A 26,339-nucleotide genomic window follows, 5' to 3' on the forward strand; every position below is an offset into this window, starting at 1 on the left:
GGATGGGGGAGAAAGAGGGGGAGGGGAATGGGGAACAGAGAGGGGGGCCGAAAGGGGGAGAGGGATGTGGGGTCAGAGAGGGGGATGGAGATAATGGGGGGGTGAGAGAGAAGGGGGGGGACTTGTATGGGGAGAGGAGGAGAGGATTGTGTTCTATGTCCCTTCCCTTGAAAAGAGAAAGGCTCCCCTGCTTTCAATCGTTCACTTTAGTAGGGAGAGTGATGTGTTGGGGGAAAGAGGAATATCCCTTGGCACTTATAAGACTAAGCACCTTAAACTGAACTAATGCACTTTATTATTAAGAGGGGATTTGAATATGGTTTTTGTTGTCAGTGTACGTACGGTGTGTGTGTATTGAATCTACACAAGATGCTGTACGTATACACGTGAAAATCTGAACTGGAAGGGTAAGGTGAGGTGTTGATGGGATAGATTCACTGGGAGGGGGAACTCAAAGATAGAGGGGACCTTTTTATTTTGAAACCTTATCAGAAAAACAAATCCTTTCTTGAAAGACAAACACTGTTGTTTTTTTTACAATACATTTATATGAAAAGTAAAGCTATTACAAAAAAATACATTAAAAAAACTTGAAGATTTGCACTTGTGTTAAAAAAACAAAGATAAAAAAATAGAAAAACAAATGGGGTTAGAGATTAATATTTCTCTGTGTGTGTGCGTGCGTGTGCGTGCGCATTGTGCAGACTAGTATGTTTCTAATGTCTGTGTTATTTTTTTCTCCATTGCTTACCAAGATGTATGAACACATACCAGGCCATTATGTCATTTTGTTCAAATAAGAGTTGTTGTATTTTCCATGAGTAGAATGTGTCCTCTTGTACAGAGGGACTTTCTTTGTATCTACGTGTGTGTGTGCATGTGTATGACAGAAAGGGGGCAATGGCACAACACATCCTTTCTCACCAGCTCTTCATCCCCAGAGAAACGTAATAGAATGACAGACATTTGTAGAGGGGGATTATGGCTTTGCGCTCCTTCATATGTTGTTAAAGCACCACTTGTTTCTGGGGTGTTTTGGGGTACGGGCTGATGGAGCAGTGCCCCTCCCCGCTGTCTTCTCTCAGCCACGGCCTCTGAGCCTGTGTGTGTGTGTGTGTGTGTTTGTGTGTGTGTGTGTGTGTGTGTGCGCATATGCATGCATGCACATTTGTGCCTAAGAACTCTGAAAGGGTGAATGGGATGGAGGGAATGTTCAATGGCCATTGAGACATTTACTTCTTGAGTGTGTTATGGTTATGTTAAGCGCTCTGTATAGCCTGTGTATGTCAATCATATATCCTAATATTTCAGGTTTAGTCTGGGGATGATGATTGATTGGAAGGTTAGTCCAGTTTAGTTTTCCTGGGATGTGATCACGTTGCCTTGTCAGTTCTCTTTAACTTGCGTGTGAAAGGTGTGCGGTTTCAGATTCTGCTCAAAACAATTAGCATCAAACTGTTCACGTACAGGATGGTGCACAAAATGTTAGCATATTCTTGTGTTACTTACTCATTGTTGTTGCTATTGTTGATGATGACGTTTCTTTTTTAGGAATATAAATGAAAATACATACATGAATAATCAAAGTAAAAAAAAAAAAAAAAAAGTATTTGGACTACGATTATGAGCACTGCTATTTTTTCTCTTTTTTTTTATTTTCATAATTTAGTTTTTGTTGCATTACTGCCATGTGAAGTGCGTTTGTTATTTCTTTCTTAAGAAAACATTGAATGTATTCCCAAAAAAGTCAAAAAAATGTGATACAGGATTTTTTTGCTCCACAAAATGTCTAAAAATGGAATCTAAAAAAAAAACTAAAAATCTAAGATTGAAGAGGTCGGCGAGTTCTTTACTCTTTCTTTTTTTACACAAAAGAGGAAGAACTCGGGAAGGCTACAGTTGAACACACTGCCTCTGCAATCCTGTTCGTACAAAAAAATATTACTATGAAAAAATCAAGAACAGACTCTTTACTATTCCTTACTGGAGTTTTGGTTGTTTACAAAACACACGGATTTCTGTGGGTGCAGTTTTTTGGGGGTTAGGGTGGATAGTGGGTAAGGGCAGGGTTTTGCAAGTGCGCTTCTGCAAAATGGACATTCAATGGCCTACGTTGTTTTGGCGGGAAGGAAGGAGGACATCACAATGTGACCCTTTAGTGGATGTGTTTTTTTGTAACTGACTGATCATCAAGGAGTGCAGGTGAAAAATCTAAGATTGTCTTCTTCTTTTTACTGCCTGTATTTGAACTCAAGGACTAAGTGTTTCTGTTCGTGGAGTAGAAAGCTTAATCAAAAAGAGAAACAGCAGAGGACTTTTTGGTACTTAGAACATGCATAAAGGAAACAACAATATCATCGCTTTAATACATAAGTCTCCTGGAGTAAAAATATGGAGTACATTTTTTTTGCTCCTTGAACATGTAAATGAAACAAAGATGGACAAACCCGTGAGGAGTGGTTGAGAATAAAGGAAATGTAAGAAGATTTTGTAAAACCGTACATACAAATGACATTGACCTCAATCTACCATTGCATTCAATTGGACCGTGTGCAGGCAGAATTCTTTTTCCTTTTTTGTTTAAAAGGGGTCTCAGGGTGTGCAGTGGGGGTATTTTAACCCTGCGATGAGGGGAAATGAAAGGATACTAGTACTGATCTCTGGGGAACACCCATCAGCCCTCGTCAACACTTACTGTTGACGAGGGCTGCCCCAACCACTCTCACTATGCACTTTGGTTCATTCAAACTGTGAGGTGCCATCACATTTGAGATAGGAGCACAGAAATATTGTAGTACAAAGGGAGGGTTTAAAATAAACTAAAAATAACTTTGACTGAGTTAATACCGTCTCACTGAAAACAAGATTTTCGAAACGAAAGACAGGAACACGCCTTCTTCCTCCTGTACATAACCATATTTTTGTATTAGGCCTAACTTTAAAGAAGATCACTTGGACAAAACTGCAAGGCTTGATATACAAACTAACAGAATAAGGAAATTCATGAGACATTGATTTACAGAGTGAATAGTCCTGTGGTAAATGAATTACCTGGAAATTCCCCAAACTTTGCCAGTAGCCCTGTATGTCTTCAGGGATGGGGAAAGAAAAGACTTAACATGGTTGGAGCTGGGGACTGCAGGGACTCCCAAGACTGAATGATGATCGCTGCTGCAGAGCCCAGCCCAGAGTGTTTGACCAACTGGCACCAACCAATGGAGAAGGCAGGGGAGAGAGTCAGGCGGATGTACCAGGGGACCTGCTTCCCAGATGCCCCCCCCCAACCTTCTGTCACCTAGCCACTGCCTGGAGATCGATCACGAGCTGACTGCAAGAAGACAACCATCATATGGGTAAGAGTGTATTTCTATCTATTTAATGTTTATAGTGAATCTATGGACTGTGTAATGTTGGGAACTGTCTTTATGGAAATTATGTTTTCAGTATTGTTTCATTTGGAGATCTTCATTCCTCTCTTCTGTCTCTTGCTCTCTCCCGATCTCCCATCATTCTCACTGTCTCTCATTCCACAGGGTCCTCACTGTTCTTAGCTGCCCTCTGCTGGAGAGGAGATGGAGAAGCTCCTCAGCCCTTTCTTCTTCCACTACTCCTCTCTGCACCCCTGGTGGTGAAAGAGCAGGAACCACATCAGCTGCAGTAGCAGAGGACCTGGAACAGTGGAGAAACTGACCACACACACACAGAGCTTTACATACATGTCCATGCAGCATTCTCAAATACTCTCTTTTCAAGAACCACATTCTTGAAGACGACATTTCACACACACACACACACACAAGCAGAAAGGCTCAATACCATACACTTGAGTTCTGACTGCTATGTAAATAATATAAAAGTATTTTCTTTTTTCTGTTCAACATGCCTTAACTGTGGAGATCCGCCTTTGTATGGCAAACTCTAAAACATATATTAACAGTAAGAGTGAAAGCCAGTTGGAGAACCTGATAAGGACTATAGCATTTGAATAAGGGGGGTGGTGTCAATGTTCTACCTACTGGGACGGCGTCTTATTGGCGAACAATACTGTTGTATGTTACGTTATTTCTGTCCAGCATCTATGGCAACAAAGTAGAACGGAAGGCAATCCCTGACAACGATGATTAAGACTGATGGTTTGCCTTTTTTCAAAGCAAGAGTGACTGTTCTGTTATCCAGTTTTAAATGCCCAGACATGTAGCTGAAGATGCAGGCTGAGGAATCTGAAGCCTGTGTATTATGGAGCTGAGCTGACCAGGAAGAGTGTGTTAAATAAATCCATATGTTCCTTTACAGTTCTACACGGTGCCCCACTACATATTACTGTGTACCCCATCACTGTAGTCATTTTTTGACAATGGATTTTGACCCAATGATTTTGACAGTTTGAGACTTGATTTGAAAGAAGTGTTTGATCCTATTGAGGGCCTTTAAAATGAAGGATACAGTGCCCTCTGTAGTTAATGGGACGTTGAAGCATTTTTTTCTTATTTTGGCTCTGCACTCCACAAGTTTTGATTTTAAATCAAACAATTGAGGTTAAAGCATAGGTTCTCTGCTTTTATTTGAGGGTATTTGTGTACATATTGGTTCCACCATTTAGAAACGACAACACTCTTTATGCATAGTCACCCCCATTTCAAGGGACCAAAAGTATTGGGACAAATTCACCTATGTGTAGTGAAAAGTTAAACATTTTGTCCCATATTCATAGCACGCGATGGCTACATCAGCAATATGACTACAAACTTGTTGGATGCATTTGCTGTTTGTTTTGGTTGTTTCAGATTAATTTGTGCCCGATAGAAATTAATGGTAAATGTGTTGTCATTTGGAATCACTTTTATTGTAAATAAGAATAGAATATGTTTCTAAACACTTATACATTAATGTGGATGCTACCATGATTACAGATAATCCTGAATGAGTCATGAATAATGATGAGTGAGATCATACCCCCAATACACGCTCACCATTACAATAACAGGAGGTTAGCATTTTTGGGAGGTACGATATTTGTGCGTTTAACTTTCTCACTCATCATTATTCACGATTCATTCAGAATTATTGGTATTCGTGTTAGCATCCACATTCATTAAGTGTTTATAAACATTCTTATTAACAATAAAAGTGATTTCTAAAATGACCCAACACATTTACCATGAATTTCTTTTGGGCACAAAATAATCTGAAACACAACCAAAACAAACAGCAAATGCATCCAACTATTTTGTTTAGTCACAAGCTTGATGTAGCCATTGTGTGCTATGAATATGGGACCAAATATTTCACTTTTTACTACTTTAATACACACGTAAGTGAATTTGTCCCAATTATTTTGGTCTACTTAAATGGGGGGGACGATGTATAAAAAGTGTTGTCATTTGTAAATGGTGAAACCAATATGTACACAAATACCCTCAAATAAAATCTGAGAATGTATAGTTTAACCTTGTAGTAATTGTTCGATTTCAAATCCAAACTTTTGGAGTATAGAGCCATAAGAACAAAAAATGCTTCACTGTTCCAATAATTAGAGGGCACTGTACCTCTTCTTGGTGGTCCTCTGAGTAGATTATCTTTGGAGATTGTCTATTTGACACTTTGATTACTGACCATTGTACAGATGATGTCCTCGTATATTAGAAGCATCTTACTGACGTTATTGAATGGCTGTGTATGTTACTTGTATGTCTGCCATCTATGCAGTTGATAATGGTTTTGTCTGTCTCTTTAATAGAAACCAGGTTTTCAATGGAGAAACTCAATTCATACACTGTCAGTCAGGTTGAATGGATTAATTGTTTTGTAAGTGTTTTCCTATTTAGAATCCGCTTCGGTTGGTCAGACAAACGAATATTAACTTTGGGAGATGAGACCCTCTACTTTAAATGAAAAAATATATATATATGAGATATAGTTTGGATCAGTTGATCTATTAGTTAATGCAACTGGAGGATTATCTAAAATGTCACTGAAGTATTTTATGAATACTGTGGATTTTGACTTCAATCTTTCAACTCCATCAGTGTGGGATAAGAATGCCGTTCATAAGCTGGTTTGCAGTGAACTGTTAATATGTAGCCATCTCTAAATGATTATTCTCTGAGTTATATTTGGGTGTTTCATTTTTTAAAGTTAGCATGGTCTTTGTTGGAGTAATTGTTGGTCACCTGTAGGAGAACAGTGGTTCTGTTCTGTCTTTCTGTTAATCATTGAAGTTCAAAGTTATTAATGTTTTGGCACTGTGATGACCCTGGGTGAGATTGCCATGCCTTTGATATATGAATTCCATAAAAATGTATGATTCATCAACAAACAGATTTTGATCAAATTATATCCATTTTCTTTTTCACCCAAATGGTTGGCTCAGTTCCATTCCTTAAAGTTTTTGAATATTTTAGAGATAAGTAACATAAAAACAAATGCATTCAGAAAAATAACCTAAAGTGTAAATAGTTTGGGTTTTGTTGGTTTGAAGAGAACAAATAATTATTAAATAAAATGCATTTAACAATGGATTTGACTGACTGTTTCTGCTATGTTCCTATTTTTACTATCAATTGTCATTCATTTTACTCAGACAAACTCATGAAATGGAACATACCTAACTATACTGAACAAAAATATAAAAGCAACATGTAGCGATTCAAAAGATTTGACTGAGTTACAGTTCATATTGTGGCAGCCCAGGGGAGTCAGAGGTGAAACTCACAAAATAAGATGGCGGGAGACCATTTTGAGGTGCTCAAACAAAAGTTGTTCTTTAAGGTTGGGGGGAACGGGGAGGAATACGACAAAGGCCTCTCGGGTAACGGGTGGGTCACTTGGTGTCCTGTGGCAGCTCCTCGGACCGCCTAGGGTAATGAACAACAAAAGAGAGAGAGCGATGATTCCGGTCTTTCAATACTTGTTCTCAACTTGCGCCGGGTAGTGTACTGCACGGGAATGGGTCCTCTTCCTTTCGGGGCAAATAAAGGGAGACAGGTGAGTCAAACATTGCCTAGTATCTTCTTTGGCGTCTGATCGAGGTGCTTATCATACTCACTCCGGTTCTTCTGAAGTCTAGGCGTACCCTCTGCCTGTCTGCCCGAGTGACTACACCTCTACTTATACTCATTTGGTGGGACCAATTCCAGGTGCCAATTGGTTGCAGCACCTGGACTGAGTAGTATTTGTGTTGAATCAACAGCCCCAGTTGGTGCCTGTCCATGGTGCTGCCTCACCTTGGCTCTCTAGCCCTCTGGAGCTGACCAAGGCCCTGCTCCTTTCTTTGTAGCTCCCTGCTGGCCCCCGGGTTGCCACAATATACGCTGTAAGAGCTTTCGTACCCAAACCACTGCACTGTAAGTATTGTCAAGGGTTTGGCCATGTTTCAAGTGTGTGCAGACAGACACATGCTGAAGAACAGGAGGCTGACGGTGGGGATCATAACTGTGGTGTGGATCATGATCCTGAGTTCCTGGAGTACCCTGTAAGGGTGAAGGAGATTGAGGTGGTAAAAGTTAGGGCGGTCAAACAAAGGCTATTAATAGAGTTTAGAAAACAAGTGATGCTAGTGAAGATATGGTAGTGGATGCACCACAGCCTGTAGTAAATGTTTGCTGCCAGTCGAAAGATTTGATTTTGTGGCGTTCATTGCCACAGTTATAAAGTGTATGGTACAAGTCTCAAAGACTTCTAAGAAACTGGCATTATTGTGGCTGTGGCAAAAAAGTTTTGGACTGGTGCCGGAGGACCCGTTCTCCCTGGTTCCCCTAGAGCCTGTGTAGGGATCAGATTGGTTTAATTTTTTTACAGAAAAGTTGTTTATTGAATACATTTTTTGGTAGTTTGTTCCGTTTTTTGGGAATCCTGTTTCCATCCGGCACAGTGGATGGTGGGATGCACATTAAATTGTGCAATCGCCAATATACCATAGAAGACGAATAACAACATGAACAACACCATGAACAACAACATGAACAACAACATGAACATCCTAGTTTGGAGGAGGGGGGGCATTCAATACCCCGTACAGCTGGTGGCGGTAATGCACCATTAACATTGGATGCCAACCGCCGTTAAACCCCATCGAAGAAGAAGGAGGAGGGCGGGCTATGGATAGCCTGAAGTCTCGCGATAGTTCCCCTCAAGGCAGCCACCCGTGTTTACAAATTCGCAGCATGACTTAAATTCTTGACGGCTGCTAGAAACTCCAGTGTACGGCTACGTTGTAACCAGACCTCTAGTCATTCGAAGAACAGTGATTACTTTGCGGAGGAGGCTGGTAAAACCTAATAGAGAAATCGTGAGGCAGACCAAATTGGTAACTTGCTAGCTAACTGTCCATCAGTAGTTAACTCATGTTTTGTAGTTAGTTTGCTAGATAGCTTGTCTACCGTTACGCTTGTTTACACTAAGCTGCCCTGGGATCGGAAGGCAATCATGGTTACATTTAGACACTGGAGTAGGAGTGAGATATTAGTCGGAAAACGTACCCCCAATGCAGGGATGGGATATGCCACTGTACAGTACTCCAAATGTTACCTTTGTCCACACTGCGCCATCGAGAAGATGAAAAATACTACCAGTTTTAATGGAAAAATGCCCTTTTTGTCCCCGTACAAGCTAGCAGTGGCCACATCAGCCATTGTGGAATGGCACATTGCTTGAACAACAAATGAGCTGATTGTCTGCCATTCCAAAATTGCTGCGGTGGCTACTGCTAGCTAGCATGAGGATGACAAGGACAGTATTTCACCTTCTCGAAGTATCAGTGTGGATAAAGGTAAAAGTTGGAGTACAGTGGTATATCCCATCCCTGCATCTAGGTACGTTTTCTGACACATATGTTGCGCTGACGCCATAGTGTCTTAACATAATTGTTTTATGACTACCTCTGTCACTGACACATACAATTATCTGTAAGGTCCCTCAGTAGAGCAGTGAATTTCTAACACATATTCTACCACAAAGTCCAGGGTGGTTTTCCAATGCCTTGCAAAGAAGGGTACTTATTGGTAGATGGGTACAAATAAATAAAAAAAGCAGACATCGAATATCCCTTTGAACATGGTGAAGTTATCAATTACACTTTGGATGGTGTATCAATACACCCAGTCACTACAAAGATACAGGAGTCCTTCCTAACTCAGTTGCTGGAGAGGAAGGAAACCGCTCAGGGATTTCACCATTAGGCCAATGGTGACTTTAAAACAGTTACAGAGTTTAATGGCTGTCATAGGAGAGAACTGAGGATGGAGCAACAACATTGTAGTTACTCCACAATACTAACCTAAATGAAAAAGGAAGCCTGTACAGAATAAAAGTATTCCAAAATATATATAATGTTTGTAATAAGGCACTGAAGTAAAACTGCACAAAATGTGGCAAAAACAAACTCTATGTCCTGAATACAAAGTGTTATGTTTGGAGTAAATCAAACAACACATCACTGAGTACCACTCTTCATATTTTCAAGCATGGTGGTGTCTGCATCATGTTATGGGTATATGGGTATGCTTGTCATCGGCAAGGACTAGGGAGTTTTTTTAGGATGGAAATAAATGGAATAGAGCTAAGCACAGGCAAAGTCCTAGAGGAAAACCTGGTTCAGTCTGCTTTCCAACAGACACTGGGAGACAAATTCACCTTTCAGCAGGACAATGACCTAAACACAAGGCCAAATATACACTGGAGTATCTTACCAAGATGACATTGAATGTTTCTGAGGGGCCTGGTTACAGTTTTGACTTAAATTGGCTTGAATATCTATGGCTGTCTTGACAGAGCTTGAATATTTTTTTTCAACAATTATGTGCAAATATTGTACAATCCGCTCTTAGACTTTCCCAGAAAGACTCACAGCTGTAATCGCCGCCAAAGGTGATTTTGACATGTATAGACTCGGAGGTGTGAATACTTATGTAAATCTGATTTTTTAGTGTTTTATTTCCTATAAATTAGCAAAATGTATCTTTTTTTGCTTTAGCCATGTTTTAATTTAGGATGTAACACAACAAAATGTGGAATAAATCAAGGGGTATGAATACATTCTGAAGGCACTGTAATTCTCCCAGGGCCCCAGACGGCTCGTGCTTCCTGACCAACAGTGCAGACAACGTGCTGCGTGTCTACAACCTCCCCCCTGAGATCTACAGCTACAACTGGGACCTGCTCACGGAGAGGGTGCCACTAACTCACTACATCACTGATCTTCACTCCTGGTTAGTGCTGAGCGATTAGTGCTTTTTGATGTCGGTCTGATTTAAAAAAAAAAAAAAATCACTATTCTCCATTTAGTTTTCAATCATTTAAAAAAAAAACATTAAATGCGTTATGAAATTATGATATTAAAATGAATAAGAGCTTTTTAATGGAAACATATTGAACAATCAATTGCCAAAACATTGAAAATATTCCATTGTCTCTGTCAGGTCCACATTGGGTAGACATCAATAGAAAAATCGTTAATTACTACGAAATAATACAATGTTTCAGTTGTGTATGTTCGTTTATATTTGAGAACTTTGTTATTTTTCATTCCTTAGTCATCATCTCATCTCTGCTCAGGTAGTAGCAGCCAGCCAGCCTAACCATCTAACGTTGTCTCTGTGCTTCCCATACTGTACTGTCTTTAGTCATTCTATTTAGCTAGGCCAGCCTGCCTAAGTAGGCTGCAGAGCTGTCTGACAAAGTCATTTGACTAATTCTTCAAAGTAGATAAGGCATACTTTGAACTGTTTCTATCCTTCTTGTTGATGTGTTGTGTACATTCCTCGCTCATTGCGGTCGATTCGGTCTTTGTGTATCTAACCTAACATAGCAGGCGTAAAAGTATATCTGTCTCTGTCTGAGACAGAAAAAATGGGTGCAATGGATTATGGTCATTGTAATTAATTACCACGTTTCTGCACTGAACTAGCAACATCAGCTGTCCTATCCTGTATAGACCTAGATTGAGGACTTGACCCCTCCTCTCTCTAATGGTCTCCCTGCCCTACAGAGTCCAGTGTTGAAGATGGCAGAGGGGGAAACCATCTATGACTACTGCTGGTATCCCAAGATGAGCTCTCTGGATCCAGACTCCTGCTTGTGAGTTCAGCAGCCCTCCTCTACTACTACCACCACTCATATCAGAGATATGCCACTTAGCATTCGCTTATAAAGAGATGTTTTATTGTCACATACTGTACATCGGACAGGTACAGGGAAATGTGTCATTTTACAGGTACAGGGAAATGTGTTTTAACAGGTACAGGGAAATGTGTCGTTTAACAGGTACAGGGAAATGTGTCGTTTTACAGGTACAGGGAAATGTGTCGTTTAACAGGTACAGGGAAATGTGTCGTTTTACAGGTACAGGGAAATGTGTCATTTTACAGGTACAGGGAAATGTGTCGTTTAACAGGTACAGGGAAATGTGTCGTTTAACAGGTACAGGGAAATGTGTCGTTTTACAGGTACAGGGAAATGTGTCATTTTACAGGTACAGGGAAATGTGTCATTTTACAGGTACAGGGAAATGTGTCGTTTTACAGGTACAGGGAAATGTGTCGTTTTACAGGTACAGGGAAATGTGTCATTTTACAGGTACAGGGAAATGTGTCATTTTACAGGTACAGGGAAATGTGTCGTTTTACAGGTACAGGGAAATGTGTCGTTTTACAGGTACAGGGAAATGTGTCGTTTTACAGGTACAGGGAAATGTGTCGTTTTACAGGTACAGGGAAATGTGTCACTTTACAAGTACAGGGAAATGTGTCGTTTTACAGGTACAGGGAAATGTGTCGTTTTACAGGTACAGGGAAATGTGTCGTTTTACAAGTACAGGGAAATGTGTCATTTTACAGGTACAGGGAAATGTGTCATTTTACAGGTACAGGGAAATGTGTCGTTTTACAGGTACAGGGAAATGTGTCGTTTTACAGGTACAGGGAAATGTGTCATTTTACAGGTACAGGGAAATGTGTCGTTTTACAGGTACAGGGAAATGTGTCACTTTACAAGTACAGGGAAATGTGTCATTTTACAGGTACAGGGAAATGTGTCGTTTTACAGGTACAGGGAAATGTGTCGTTTTACAGGATCAACCATAGTAGTATAGCGCCCCTTGGAGCAAATTAGGGTTAAGTGCCTTGCTCAAGGGCACCTTGACAGATTTCTGCGCCTTATCAGCTCATGGAATCAAACCAGTGACCTTTCAGTTACAGGCCCAACGCTCTAACCGCTAGGCTACCTGCCGCCCTATATCCTGTATCAAAGCGGTTTATAGTATGTGACCCAGTCTTTGACGGTTCCCGAAAAGTTGGATCCATTCCGAAATGGATCCGTGGCTTTCCCACCTGACTTGATATTCTTTTTTTTAAAGAAACGGAGACCTGTTCTGAATGGACCCGAGGCCAGTCAGACATGTTACGAAAAGGCCCGTGTTGGTTCGGATACGAGAGACCAGTTCAGCTCCGAGAGAGAAGGAAACGCTGCCAGCTCCATCAATAAACGAGTGATATTGGCTAAATGATCCACAGTTAACTGCCTATAAAAATGACCAAAAAAACGATTTGTTACATTTCGATGTGTAGCATATTCAAAACTGTATAGCCTATTGTTTTATTATTATTATTTTTTTTTACTGTCAGAGATTTGAGCACTAAATGCATTAGGGCATTGCATGAGTATGAGCCCACTGTATGATAATAATATTTAAAAACATTATATAAAGGAAAAGAAGCTTAGCCCTAGAGAGATGGAGAGTAAGATGAAGATATGCCGGCGTCATGTTCCCAACACCGAAATGCATTTCTTTATACTTGTCAGGCTACTACTGCTATACAGATACTGGCGTACAGGAGGCTACTATGTACATTTTCCATCAGGACATTTTTTTTAGAAAGATAAGCATTATTATATTGTTAGATTAAAGGAGTAACTGACAGGCCTAAAACATTGTTCTTCACCTCAAGTTCAACCGTCGGAGTCCGTTGGTGTGCTGGTGCCCACTGACTTCATAGGCCTGCAGTAGCTAAGCCTAATAATAGCCATACCACACCAAACCTTCACAAGAGTTTCTTACTTTTGATATTCCCATTATAAAGGCAAGTCATTGTTTATAGGGAAAATATGAACATGTTCTTATATTGAGGCATTAAATTAAGTTTTGCATCTCACCGCCTTTGGTTTTTGCTTTTCATGGTTTAAGTGCGAGTAGCCGTATAGTAGTCCTACCGGTAATTCTATTATATTGCGGAAAACACAACATTATAGTTGGAACTTAATTTGGTCAAAGAAAATGTCTCAACAGAATGACATTTTTTAAAGCACTGGTTTAAACCTTCACAAAAGTTTAAAACAGGCTAGGATAATGCAGCAATTAGGCCTACCAACAAAGGTGAGTGCCTACTGTAGGCCTACCCAACAAATGACGGCAATAGGCTAATGATATTTATTTTACAACAGGCCAACTTTTAACCTTCAACTAAACACGTAGCACAAAATTTAAAAGACAGTTCGATCTTAAATTAGCCAGTGAAAATGCAATAAACAAACTTGCTTATTTAAAGAACTGGTTTGGTTTCTTAAATAGGCCTATAATGATAAAACACATTATAATGAATACAAAAACAAATGCGTTTAAGTTGCATTAAACCTCAAAAACGATTTGCACACAGTCCATTTGGCCGCACCAACTTTTCTCTCATCTTTGTCCACTACAATATTAAAACTTGTCCCTGGGGACATTCCCCTTGTCGGCTTCTTTTCACTCTTTCTCCTCTAACTTTTGTTGTCACTTCAATGAAAAAGGCCTCCATCTTGTCAATCAACAGTAGACTAGGCCAAGGCTCCTTTCTCGCTCTGTCTCTCTCCTCAGCAGCAGGCGTACGTGAGGTGAGCTGCCAGAACCAGTTTCAGCTGGACATAAGCTATACATTTTATTGAGTTGCAATTGGCTGACACAGATAACAAGCTTGCACAGTTCTCATCCTCACACACATTAAATTAACAGAGTACCGGTCCAATCGGTAAATAAATTGTAGTTGCACATACCTGAGATCTGTGGCAATTATCAGACCCGACTCCGATCCTAGACCAAAGTCAGAATTAGGGACCCGGACCCGCTACGGTCCCAGGTTGGATTTCGGAATTTCAGGTCTGTTGGACACGTGAAGACTTCTACCTTGCGGTAATTGAACCCACAACCTTGGTTGCTGACTTAACTAAGCCATGCTACATTGTATGCGCTGTACTGAGTTCCATATTAGACTGTTGACAGTGAAAATGGAGTCGTTGTTTTGCACCTAGTTGCTAATCCGTAAAATCATCATTATTTCTCTCTCTATTTGAGGAGTCTTGGCCTTTTCCCCTTGAACCCCAGTGCTGTCTGTCTGTTTGTTTGTCCGAGACCTGTGGTGCTCTGGGTGATGACTCACCCTTTAACAGAACGAACAGAAGAACTAACAACTCCAGACGCTTTTTAAAGGGCCTCATGATTTCCAGACTTTTGGTTTTCTCCTGGCTCTCTCTCTCTGTGTATGTGTGTGTGTGTCTTTGCGTGTTTTTTTTCTAGCCGTACAAAAGCGCGGAAATTATTAAGACGTCTGTGCTGTGGGAAGCTGAGATCAATGGCGCCCAGCCGTTACTGTGGAGAATGCCGTTGTTACGGGCAACGCTGGTAGGGCCTACTAACGAGGCCTCCTTAACAACAGCACCCCCCTCCTCCCATGGTTCCTCTCTGATCAGTGCCCAGCGTGGGCCGTGGTCCACCCCACGGAGCGAGGGAAACAACATCTCTAGATGAAAGGGAATGAGAAAATATAAAAAGGGTGTGTGTGTGTAAGAGAGAGAGGTGCACACCATAGTCAATACAGGAGGATCAAACCATAAACCACATGTAAATATCTCTCCATGGCAAGAAAAGAGGGGGAATAAGGAAAAAGAAAGGGAGTTTAAGAGGGAGAGAGAGACAGGAGTCAAACAGGGTGGAGGATGAGAGCATAAACAACCCGAGGAGATGATTTATCTGAGGGATGAACCACTTGAGAGCTGGGCCCTGAGAGGAGCCAGGGATGAGGGGGCTAGTCGGAGCTGACAGCCCATGTCAACTCTGTTATCCTTCATCTGTGTTCGTGTTCAGGCGGCACAATGTTGTTTTGGACCTGTTCACCTGGTGTTAAGGGTTACAGAGTGGAGTCAGGTGGAATGACGTGGCCTTAGCGTTTCCTAAACATCAGTTCAGGGCGTCAAATGAACCATGGACATATACACTGAGTGTACAAAACATTAAGAACACCTTCCTAATATTGAGTTGCACCCCTTTTTTCCCTCAGAACAGCCTCAATTTGTCAGAGCATGGACTCTACAAGGTGTTAAGCATTCCACAGGGATGCTGGCCCATGTTGACTCCAATGCTTCCCACACTTGTGTCAAGTTGGCTGGATGTCCTTTGGGTGGTGGTCCATTCTTGATACACACGGGAAAAGGTTGTGTGGGGGAAAAAACAGCAGCATTGCAATTCTTGACACACTCAAACCGGTGCGCCTGGCACCTACTACCATACCCCATTCAAAGATACTTTAATATTTTGTCTTGCCAATTCACCCTCTGAATGGCACACTTACACAATCCATGTCTCAAGGCTTAAAAGTCGTTATTTAACATGTCTCCCCCCTTCATCTACACTGATTGAAGTGGATTTAACAGGTGACATCAATAAGGGATTATAGCTTTGACCTGGATTCACCTGGTTAGTCTATGTCATGGAAAGAGCAGGTGTTCCTAATGTTTTGTACACTCTGTATGTTCACTCTTTCTCTCCCTGTCTTTCCCTTTCTCTCCATCTCTCCCCCTCTCTCCATCTCTCCCCCTCTCTCTGCCAACAGCCATGTGCTGTACTGTCCTGTAGAGAGTGTAGAATAGTTGCTGGTGTTCCTCCTTTGTATTGCTTTCTGGGCCGGCATCCAGGCTAGCTGTGGTGTACCATTATAATGGGGTGATTCCCAACAGCCAGAACAAAGACACAGTGCCATAACAGCACTGAGCCGCCCAGGTTAATTTCCTCTTGGCTAATTGAGCTTCAGTTCAGACAGTGATGTTTCGGCGTTTGGTTTGTTAGGTTCGCTGTTTGGCTGTGGACCCCTGCAATTATGTTAGTTGAAAAGCCATAGCCATGCGGCATGTCTGTTAATGGATCGTTTTTGTCCATTATAAACCCCAATGCGACAACAAACTGCCTTTGTTTTTGAATAGATAGAGGGGAGGAATGATATTAAAAGTGAAATGCATAGTGAAGTCCTGAAATGGCCTCAGTGGGGTGTTTCACTGATGAGGCCAGATGAATCTGGCACAAAGCAGTGTCAGTGTGTGTCAGTTATTTTTCAACGGAGATGAAATGAGTGTGTGTCCATTACTGCTCTTCCAGTTGTCACCACCACTCTCCATCCTTCTCTCTCCTTTCTACATCCTTCCCTTTCCTCACTGTCTTTCCATTCCTTTCTCCTTCCATCGTTCCCTTCCTTCTCTAACCTCCCTCGCATCATATTCCATCCTTCTTCCCTCTGTCCCTCCGTCTCTCACCACCGCTGTCTCTCTCTCCACCAGTATAGCCGGCAGCAGTCGTGATAACCCGGTCCATATCTGGGATGCGTTCAACGGGGACCAGCTTCAGACCCTACAACCATCTGGATGAGCTGACCACAGCCCACTCCCTCTGCTTCTCCCCAGACGGGTCACAGGTCTACTGCGGCTTCGACAAGACTGTCAGGGTGTTTTACACAGACAGGCCTGGACGGGACCGTGAGGAGAGGCCCACTATAGGTGTGGAGTAGAGTCCAGTAGCAACAGAAACGATACTGGGTACATCTTTATTTGGGGAGATAGAGATAGAGGGTTTATAGAAGTGCTATTAAATCTCAACTAACTATCCCCTAACCCTATTCTTAACCCTAACCCGATTCTATAGATGCTGAGTGTGTTCCCTCCTCTCCAGTGAAGAAGCAGGGTCAGTGTGGCATCATCTCCTGCATGGCGTTCAGCCCGTGCCAGTCTGTGTACGCCTGTGGCTCGTACTCCCGCACCGCAGGCCTCTACTCCTGCCAGGACGGCTCTCTGCTGGCCCTGCTGCCACCCAGGCACCACAGGGGCATCACACACCTCGCCTTCTCACCCGACGGACACTACCTGTACACTGGCGGGCGCAAGGTAGGACAACACAAAGAGAGACACGGGCCTCAAAAAGTTGTCCGCTCACAGAGAGAGATTGGGGAAGAGGAACACAGTGTCACAGTGGAGAACGTGGTGGTTCTCAACATGCAAACACATGCCCACATTCATGATCAGTGTTATTGTTGCTCTTGTATGTGTCGAGGTGTTTCGAATGATGATTGTGTGTGTGTGTAGGACCCAGAGATTCTGTGCTGGGATCTGAGAGACCCGGGCAAGGTTCTGTTCTCTCTGAAGAGAAAGTAGCCACCAACCAACGTATCAACTTTGACCTGGATGCGTAAGTCTAAACCTGTTCCTTCTAGACTGACTATGTGCTAGACTGGGGCGTCCCAAAAGCACAAGGTTTCTTCACTCCACTCTTTTCATTTGATGGTGATTGCTGTCTCTGTAGGTCTGCCCGGTACCTGTTGAGTGGCGATACAGGGGGGATGGTGTCAGTGTGGGACACCCTCACAGCTCCCCCCGATGGGAATGAGGAGGTACTGCAGCCTCACCTCCAGTTCCAGGCTCATGGGGACTGCACCAACGGCATCAGGTATACCAGATGGTTGTTGATGGGCCTCCCATATGATTTATTTGGTTGTCTTCTGACTTTGCAGAAGTGTATTTTAGTCATATTTGCCACTTTCTGATATTTAACTACATTTCTTTCTCTTTCATCCCCCTCTCCCTCCCATTCGCTCTCTCTCTCCTCCAGTGTCCACCCCTTCATGCCGTTGCTGGTGCCAACCAGCGGGCAGCGCCAGTTCCTCGACCCGGGGGACAGTAGCGACGGAGACTCCTCCGACTCGGGTTCAGAGGGTGATGTTATGATATCACCAACCCCAGAGGTCAGACAGGACAACGCCCTGACTCTGTGGTGGGTCGGACCACTCAGCCCAGCCAGCGAGGAGGGGCAGGAGGAACCAGCACCTATGGTGGTGATTGATTGATGGTGGAGTAGCCCAAGTCAAACCCCTCTCCTCAGGACTGAACCAAATGTAACTTCAAACTGCCACTGAGTAAAGTTTACTACAATATTGGGAGTACTTTTTCTGTTGAGTATGCAAACCAGTGTGTTGAGTCCCTTGGATTCAGCGAACAACAGTTTCCCCGGTCTCGAAGCCAAGGTACAAACTATGGTGAATGCTAACGTGTTATTAGGAATTTTTGGTAACATGCTACTAAGCTAACTGAGTTCTTCCCCATTTCAAACTACATGTAATTGTAAAACCACAGCCAGACCAGGCCCACTGTTTTGGAGGAGCACAGTGTACATTGTGTTGTGTCTATTTTCCACTCATGTTTCTCCACGGGAGTGTTCCGTTGTTTACCTTGTGTTAGTCTGTATAGCCTTGTCCCAGATATGTCGGTGTTGTTTTATGGTCAATATTTAGCATTTCAATCAAACAGATCTGGGATCAGGCTATTGTCTACAGTCCTGCCCAGAATAACCCAATACAGCTAGTTTAAGTGCAATTCAGAGCTTTGATTTGTGAATATTATTTTTATTGTTCTAAGTGCCAAGTAAATGTATATTTTTCTATAGCCATGATGAATATTTAGTTTCTGAATGTATTAAAATCGGTAAGCAGTTGGCATAATTGCTGTAACCACAAACAAATGGATACTGCAATCGTCTTTTTATAGTGAATGCAAAGTCCGTGAGAGATGACACATCAACATTGTTCCTTTTATTTGATTTTCCCAGCGATTCAACATGACACTCAGTAGAGGATTTACTGCGCACGGCCGGTGTTCCTTTACAGTCCTGTGATTTCTTGTGGCAGTGTGGATAAAATTATCGACAATATTTGTATATGTAGAATGCCTGCTATGCTGCTTTTGTGTTGTAGCACAACTTAAGTTTGTATAAGTTAATTTGATAGATATAGTATTTTTTTTTTAAAGTTATCCATTGCATGTTGCTGTCTAGTTCGTCTGCAAGTTTAGGAAGAGGCCACTAGAGGGCAAACGGACTCTTACGGGTGGATTTGCTGTCTGTCCAAGAATTGGATTGAATAAGGTTCTGTTCACTCAACCAGTCTCATTATGGTTCCTTTTCTTCTGTCAGTATTATGCTGAATTAATGTCTTCAAATGTTTTTTATTTATTTTTCTTCATAGGTATTTAATGTAAGCTCTTTTGGCAAAGTGAGAAGACTATATAGATTTTACATTTCTGAAAAAGATCTTAGTGAAATGCCTTTCGAGCATACCCTCATTACAAATGCGCACAGTAAAACCTCGGGTATAAGTAGAGCTAAGTGCCAAGTTGAAGAGCGCCACTTTTTTGTTGTGAGCGTTGCTAAGCGACCATTTTAGAATAAGGGAAGAGCCTAGCGAGAGAAGTGGGGTGCGAGACAGAGAAAGAGAGTGTGAAACAGAAATGGTGAGCGGGCGTTAGTGCAGAAAGAGAGGAGTGAATCTGTGGTCTTCAGTGTCGAACAGTGGGTATTTCAGTAGCAGTCAAACAGTGAATAGGGAGGGTATGTTCATCTATCCAGCCAAAGGTAGTGAATAAGAAGGGGGTAGGCTTCTATCCAGTCTAAGGGGTCTGTGCTCTTGTTAGTGGGGTAGGAGCATGTCTGACATGGGGCCTCTACAGAGGATGCTGAACCGGACCACCCTCTCCACACAGAGGCTCCTCCACACACACATCCTGGGTGAGACTCAGCAATGCAACACTCAAACCATGCTTTATGTACGCAACACTCAACTAACAATACAGTGTAAAATGGGCTACTTCAGTCCAAGATGAGACGTGTTGTTCCTCTCTCTTTCTTGATTTCTTCTCTCACTTTCTCTTTCACTTCTAGGCAGCCTCCATAAAAACAGTGCAAACAATGAGGGACATGTTCTACCTTCATGACACTTTTGTTAGTGTATTTGCTTGAGAGCAGTCAGTTTATTTGCAAATACACCGAGGCTTTGGTTCCGATTTTGAGAAATCTGTTCTCGCACTCCCCCCCACTCTGCCTGCCTCCACAGTCTATAGTCAGAAACGCTTGTCGTCCAAGTGGGGAATATCAGGCAAGTAGCAACGTAATGTGAAATGGCATTTTGACGTTGAGAAAGACATTTGAAAACAATTATTCAAATGGCCGCCCTCTGTCGGAGCAGCTAATCCTAGGTAGAAAGTACTCAGAGAACACACACATACACTTCAGTTTGACACAGGGTAATTCCACATGGAGAAAGAGGTTGACGCATATCTGGAGGCGGAATTGTAAATGTCTAGCGACACTTGTATGGTGTTTCTCTCATTGCTCTGCTCCTCTCTTTTAAGGAACATGTTTTCAGGGCAATGGAGGGAATAGATTTCCTGTCACTGAGGGCTTGTGACATTGATGTCATATTTAAAAGTAATTTTCCTCAGATTGAGAATATCCAAGTTTGATTCAATGGCAGGGGTGGGATATATGGTCCTGGAGGGTTGTAATGTTAACAGGCTTGGTGTGTTAATGCTGGGCTGGAACAACACCCTGCACTAACAGTGGCCCTGCCAGACCGGAGTTGTCGGACCTTGTTCTATGGGAGTACTGAGACTGCTGTTGGTTATTGGTCCTAACAGGTCTGGGAGAGTATTTTCTCCCTCCTTCCACCTCTACCTCCACAAGCACCAGCCAGGACCCAGGGCCATCCTCGTTCTCCCCCCACTCCGAGCAGCCAGAGGTGGGGGCCACACAGGGGGAGTCCCCCTGGATGGCAGTATTTCTGCAGAGGGCAGAGGAGGATAAAGAGAAGTCACTGAAACAACAGGAAGAGGTGAAAAGCACACTAAGAAGACAAACCATAGTTGAAAAATAAATGTTTCAATGGTCAAGTCATCTTTGCACAGCACATTTCATAGCTCCTCAATGGCATTTTTCATCTACCTAAATGTTCTCTCCTCTCTCTTTCTTCCATGTCCAAGGCTTTAGATATGATTGATGTACACATTTCCTCTTGCTTACACTGGAGATGAGGGTAAATGGCACGTGTTAGCTCTATATCCTGCTATACACTGTGAGAATCCAGGAAAACATGACACACACAAGGTTTCTCTCTCATCAGCACTACTCTGATCTCACCTCATTCAATCCAGATGTGTTGGATATCCCTGTGAAACACCCACCTTGATTAACATACCGTATAGATGTAAGGGATCACTATAACCCACACATTAAACTACATCATACACTAACTCAGACCAGGATCCTACTGCACCAGATTTGAATTTCCAATATGTTCTCATACATAAAGAATAAGTAATTCAGCGCGCTTCGCTTCATCTCCCCCTCCCTCTCTCCCTCTCTCTGCCTCAGTCTCTCCCCCTCTCTCTCTATCTCCCCCTCCCTCTCTACCCATATCCCCAAATTCCCCCTCCCTCTGCCCATCTCTCTCTCCCCAAATTCCCCCTCCCTCTCTCCGCTCCCCGCTCTCTCTATTCCCTCTGGCAATATATAGTTATGATAAACAGGGCCTTTTGAAGTGGCTGTGGAGTCTCCTGTATGCAGGTGAGGTCTGGCAGATAGGACGTATGGCTGGAAGTTTAGAGGCCCTAGCTGGAGTAATGGATTCTATAATTGCACTTTAGGGAAAGGTACAGCAGCCAACCCTAAGATCACACTCTTCCTCACCAGCCCTGAGGCGTACTACCACAAACCACTGAGCACAGTGCCAATTCTGACCACCATCAGTCTCTCTTTATTTCCCTCTCTCTCCATCCATCCCTTCCTCCTTTCATCTTTCTTTCCCTCCCTCACTCCATTCCTCCTTTCCTTCCTTTTGACCACCATCGCTTTATATTTTCCTCCCTTCTTCTCTCCCTCCCTCTCCCTTATTCCCTCCCAAGTGTCTGCAGGTGTGCTTCAAAGAGGCCTTATTGGCAAGGGAGAGGCTGGAGGCCGAGGAGAGGCAGGGGGAGCGGGTAGAGCAGCAGGCCCAGTTTGAGGAGCGCTGTGTGGGGCTGCGAGAGGAGATCGAGAGGGAGATGAGGCTGGCGGTGGAGGAGACCTGCGGAAGGATGAGGGCTGAGATACAGAGAGAGGTGGAAGAGGAGAGACGGAGAGAAGTAGAGGCCATGGAGGCAAAAGTACAGGTGGGAGATATCAAAAAGTGTGAGGGTGTGTGGACCTGTTTAACTATTCTTGTGGGGACCAGAAGTCAACACAAGAATAGTAAACAAACAAAAATTGGACCAACTGGGGACATTTTGTTAGTCCCCACGAGGTCAAATGCTATTTCTAGGGGGTTAAGGTTAGAATTAGTATTAGGGTTAGAATTACATTAAGGGTTAGGAGCTAGGGTTAGGGTTAAGGTTAGGGAAAATAGGATTTTGAATGGGACTGAATTGTGTGTCCCCACAAGGTTAGTTGTCCAGACTCTGTGTGTGTGTTTGTACTACAGCTTGTAATATTTCACTCCTCTCTCTCAATTCAATTCAATTCAAGGGGCTTTATCGGCATGGGAAACATATGTTAACATTGCCAAAGCAAGTGAAGTAGATAATATACAAAAGTGAAATAAGAAACAATAAAAATGAACAGTAAACATTACACTCACAGAAATTCCAAAAGAATAAAGACATTATAAATGTCGTATTATGTCTATATACAGTGTTGTAACGATGTGCAAATAGTGAAAGTACAAAAGGGAAAATAAATAAACATAAATATGGGTTGTATTTACAATGGTGTTTGTTCTTCACTGGTTGCCCTTTTCTTGTGGCAATAAGTCACAAATCTTGCTGCTGTGATTGCACACTGGTATTTCACCCAGTAGATATGAGAGTTTATCAAAATTGGGTTTGTTTTCAAATTCTTTGTGGATCTGTGTAATCTGAGGGAAATATGTTTCTCTAATATGGTCATACATTTGGCAGGAGGTTAGGAAGTGCAGCTCAGTTTCCACCTCATTTTGTGGGCACTGTGTACATAACCTGTCTTCTCTTGAGAGCCAGGTCTGCCTATGGCGGCCTTTCTCAATAGCAAGGCTATGCTCACTGAGTCTGTACATAGTCAAAGCTTTCCTTAAGTTTTGTTCAGTCACAGTGGTCATGTATTCTGCCACTGTGTACTCTCTGTTTAGGGCCAAATAGCATTCTAGTTTACTCAGTTTTTTTTGTTAATTCTTTCCAATGTGTCAAGTAATTATCTTTTTGTTTTCTCGTGATTTGGTTGGGTCTAATTGTGTTGCTGTCCTGGGCCTCTGTGGGGTCTGTTTGTGAACGGAGCCCCAGGACCAGCTTGCTTAGGGGACTCTTCTCCAGGTTCATATCTCTGTAGGAGATGGCTTTGTTATGGAAGGTTTGGGAATCGCTTCCTTTTAGGTGGTTGTAGAATTTAACAGCTCTTTTCTGGATTTTGATAATTAGTGGGTATCGGCCTAATTCTGCTCTGCATGCATTGTTTGGTGTTTTACTTTGTACACGGAGGATATTATTGCAGAATTCTGCATGCAGTCTCTCTCTCTCTCTCTCTTTTTCAGGAGAATGTGAAGAGGCTTGTTCGGGAAACAGAGGTGTGTGTGCGACAGCAGTGTGAAAGAGAGGCACAGAAGGACCTACAGATTCTCCAGGACAGACATACCGTGGAACTCGCTCTCATGCAAAGCCGGCAAGAATGTCTACACATACACACACACAATGTGCATGGGACTCACTGACGCTGAGCCATTCCTCCTCCTCCTCCTCCTCCTCCATCCCTATCTCTCCATCTCTCTGCATTCCCTGTATGCATTCCTCTCCCTCCTGCATACCTGCCTACATGACTACTTCTCTGTCATTCTCCATAGTGTGTATGCCCTTGCGTGCCCTCTCTTCACACATTGTGTAAGTGTGTCAGTGGAGGCTGCTGAGGGGAGGACGGCTCATAATAATGGCTGGAACGGAACAAATGGAATAGCTTCAAACAGATGGAAACCTTGTGTTTGATGTTGTTGATGCCTTTCCACTCATTCCGCTCCAGTCATTACCATGAGCCGTCCTCCCCAATTAAGGTACCACCAACCTCCTGTGATGTCTGTTATTGTGTGTTTCTCATGCCTTGGTAATATGAATGTGTGTGTATGCGTGCCGTTGTGTGTCTTGCCTTGCGGTGTTTGTCTGCGTCATGTTTTGCAATGTGTGTATGTGTGTCCATGTTTTTGGCAATGTATCTCTCGCTCTCTGTCTCTCTCTATTCCTCTCTCTCTCTCTCTCTCTCTGTGTACTCCCTCTCATGTGTTTGGCCTTGTCTCCTTCCCTCCCTGTCTGTCTCTGTGTGCGGTGTTAGGTACAGGCAGCTGGAGCAGGGTCTGGCCAGAGTCACAGGGGAGAGGATGAGATATGAGACAGAGTTTAAGGTCAGCACACTTAATGAGGTCATCATGAATAAATGAACACCACTAAACTACCACCCACAACCATAATGGGCCACATGAGCTAGCTGCAGTCCTCTCTCTCTCTCTCTCTCTCTCTCACACACTCTCCCCTCTCTCCATCCATAACAGGCACATGTGAGCTCCAGCCCTCCTTCCCTCTCTCTCTGAGCCAGAGCAGAAGCTTTGTGTTCCGTGCCAGCTCATCCCCTGACTTTTGTTTTGTGTTAAACATTTTGTCTCTTTGCCCTTTAATTGTGACCACGTCCACTATGTTCATTTTGGGTTGTATTTGTGAATCTCAAGCCATCCGTTCTCTCATTAGATCTCCCTAGTTTTTCTCAGTTTGACCTTCTCATATAAAATATAAAACCATAGATTTGAACACCTACCGTCTCTTTTTCACCATCTCTCTCTCTCTCTCTCCCTCTATCTTTCACTCTCACGCTCTCTCCTACTCGCTCTCTCTATCCCTCCATCTCTTTCTACCTCTTTCCGTCTCCCGTTCTCTCTCTCTGTCAGAGGTTACAGTGTAGTTACAGACAGTTTGTGGATCTGACCGAGTCCTCCCTCCACTCTGACTACCTGTTGAAGCTCCGTCGCCTGGGCAGAGAACCTGGCTATACAGACGTGGCGGTCCAGACGGATGATGTCATCAACACACAAGACTTTACCTGATGATGCACAGACATCTACTTGCTACTACAGCTACAACATTGCTGTTGCTTGTGTGCACAGATCTAGGATCAGATTATTCTTCCCAATCCTGATCTTAACTATTATGGGGAAGAATTCAACACTGACATTAGATCAATGTTTAGGAGTAACTTCATCCAACTCCTTACCAGTTGAACTCACAGATGCCTCTCTGGTCTGTCATCATCAGGAATGTGTCCATATAGGGTATGAAGGTCATATCCCTATGTATTCAGCAATAAACTGATACCATTTTAATATGCTGTCTTATCTTATCATCTTAGTTTAATCTGCACGGAGAATGTATGCAAGCTTATTTCAGAACCAAGAAATCAGCATACCTTTTGTTAGATCATGTTCATATCGTCATCCAGGCTGTATCACAACCGGCTGTGATTGGGAGTCCCATAGGGCGGCGCACAATTGGCCGAGCGTCGTCAGGGTTTGGCCGGTGTGGGTCGTCATTGTAAATAAGCATTTTGTTCTTAACTTGTTTAGTTACATTTTAAAAAGTGCATGTAATTCCACAGTAATGTCATGCAGTTACATATCTAACCACGGGGCGGCAGTGCAGGCAAGGTTTTGGTCCCTACTTGACAGTCAGATGGCATGTAGCCCCGTCTGTTCTCTTGGCGAGCAGGGCCCCACTGTAAACAATAGTGTGCGGCCACCGAGGTGCCTGTCGCCCGCAGTGCTCTGCACATCGTCAAATCAAACGGCTCTTTCAACTGTTAGTATTGGAAGTTATTGCTTAGGCTATAATTTTTCAACAATGTCAAAGCAAAGAGAGAGAGAGAAATATGGCTGGGAGTCTGGGGAAAGACCAGGGTCATAGGCCTTGGGACACTTGTCCGAATTAGAATGACATTCAACTAACATAATACGTTTCTGAACACATTTTCCCAATTTGGCTGTCAATGAACATTTATTATACATGAATAATTAGAGAGAGACCTGTCATTTTCTTTCATAAAATCCCAAATAGGCTATGTCTAGAATAGGCTACCACTTTGTGAACAATAAGAAATACACACTGGGGGCGCTCGAGGCCTTTCACCAATCTTTAACAAATTGGCTCACCAAGGAATCGCAGCATTTGTCGTGCATGATGGTCAGCGTGAGCGACTG

At 42.9% G+C, this 26,339-nt stretch overlaps 1 protein-coding gene, 1 long non-coding RNA gene and 1 pseudogene across 3 annotated transcripts; all 3 read left to right on the forward strand.

The window, feature by feature from the left end:
- The first annotated feature begins 115 nt into the window (after positions 1 to 115).
- LOC139561890 (uncharacterized) lies at positions 116 to 6,516 on the forward strand. Its single transcript, XR_011672238.1, has 2 exons — positions 116 to 3,353; positions 3,534 to 6,516. It is a non-coding gene; the product is annotated as an uncharacterized lncRNA (long non-coding RNA).
- A 204-nt stretch (positions 6,517 to 6,720) lies between these two features.
- LOC139561045 (telomerase Cajal body protein 1-like) lies at positions 6,721 to 18,799 on the forward strand (annotated as a pseudogene).
- A 658-nt stretch (positions 18,800 to 19,457) lies between these two features.
- On the forward strand, positions 19,458 to 25,469 carry LOC139561248 (arginine and glutamate-rich protein 1). 2 transcript variants are annotated; one of them, XM_071378224.1, is made up of 6 exons: positions 19,458 to 19,840; positions 20,749 to 20,942; positions 22,012 to 22,257; positions 23,646 to 23,773; positions 24,431 to 24,500; positions 24,648 to 25,028. In XM_071378224.1, exons 1-6 carry the CDS (start codon positions 19,759 to 19,761, stop codon positions 24,684 to 24,686), a joined length of 759 nt encoding a protein of 252 aa, XP_071234325.1. In that variant the 5' UTR covers positions 19,458 to 19,758; the 3' UTR covers positions 24,687 to 25,028. The 2 variants fall into 2 exon arrangements, with proteins under 2 accessions (XP_071234325.1, XP_071234324.1); XM_071378223.1 differs by lacking the exon at positions 24,648 to 25,028 and adding an exon at positions 25,038 to 25,469 and having other exon boundaries at positions 19,473 to 19,840.
- The last annotated feature ends 870 nt before the right edge of the window (positions 25,470 to 26,339 follow it).

Source organism: Salvelinus alpinus, chromosome 31 (genome assembly GCF_045679555.1).
Source record: "Salvelinus alpinus chromosome 31, SLU_Salpinus.1, whole genome shotgun sequence".
Lineage (NCBI taxonomy): Eukaryota > Metazoa > Chordata > Actinopteri > Salmoniformes > Salmonidae > Salvelinus > Salvelinus alpinus.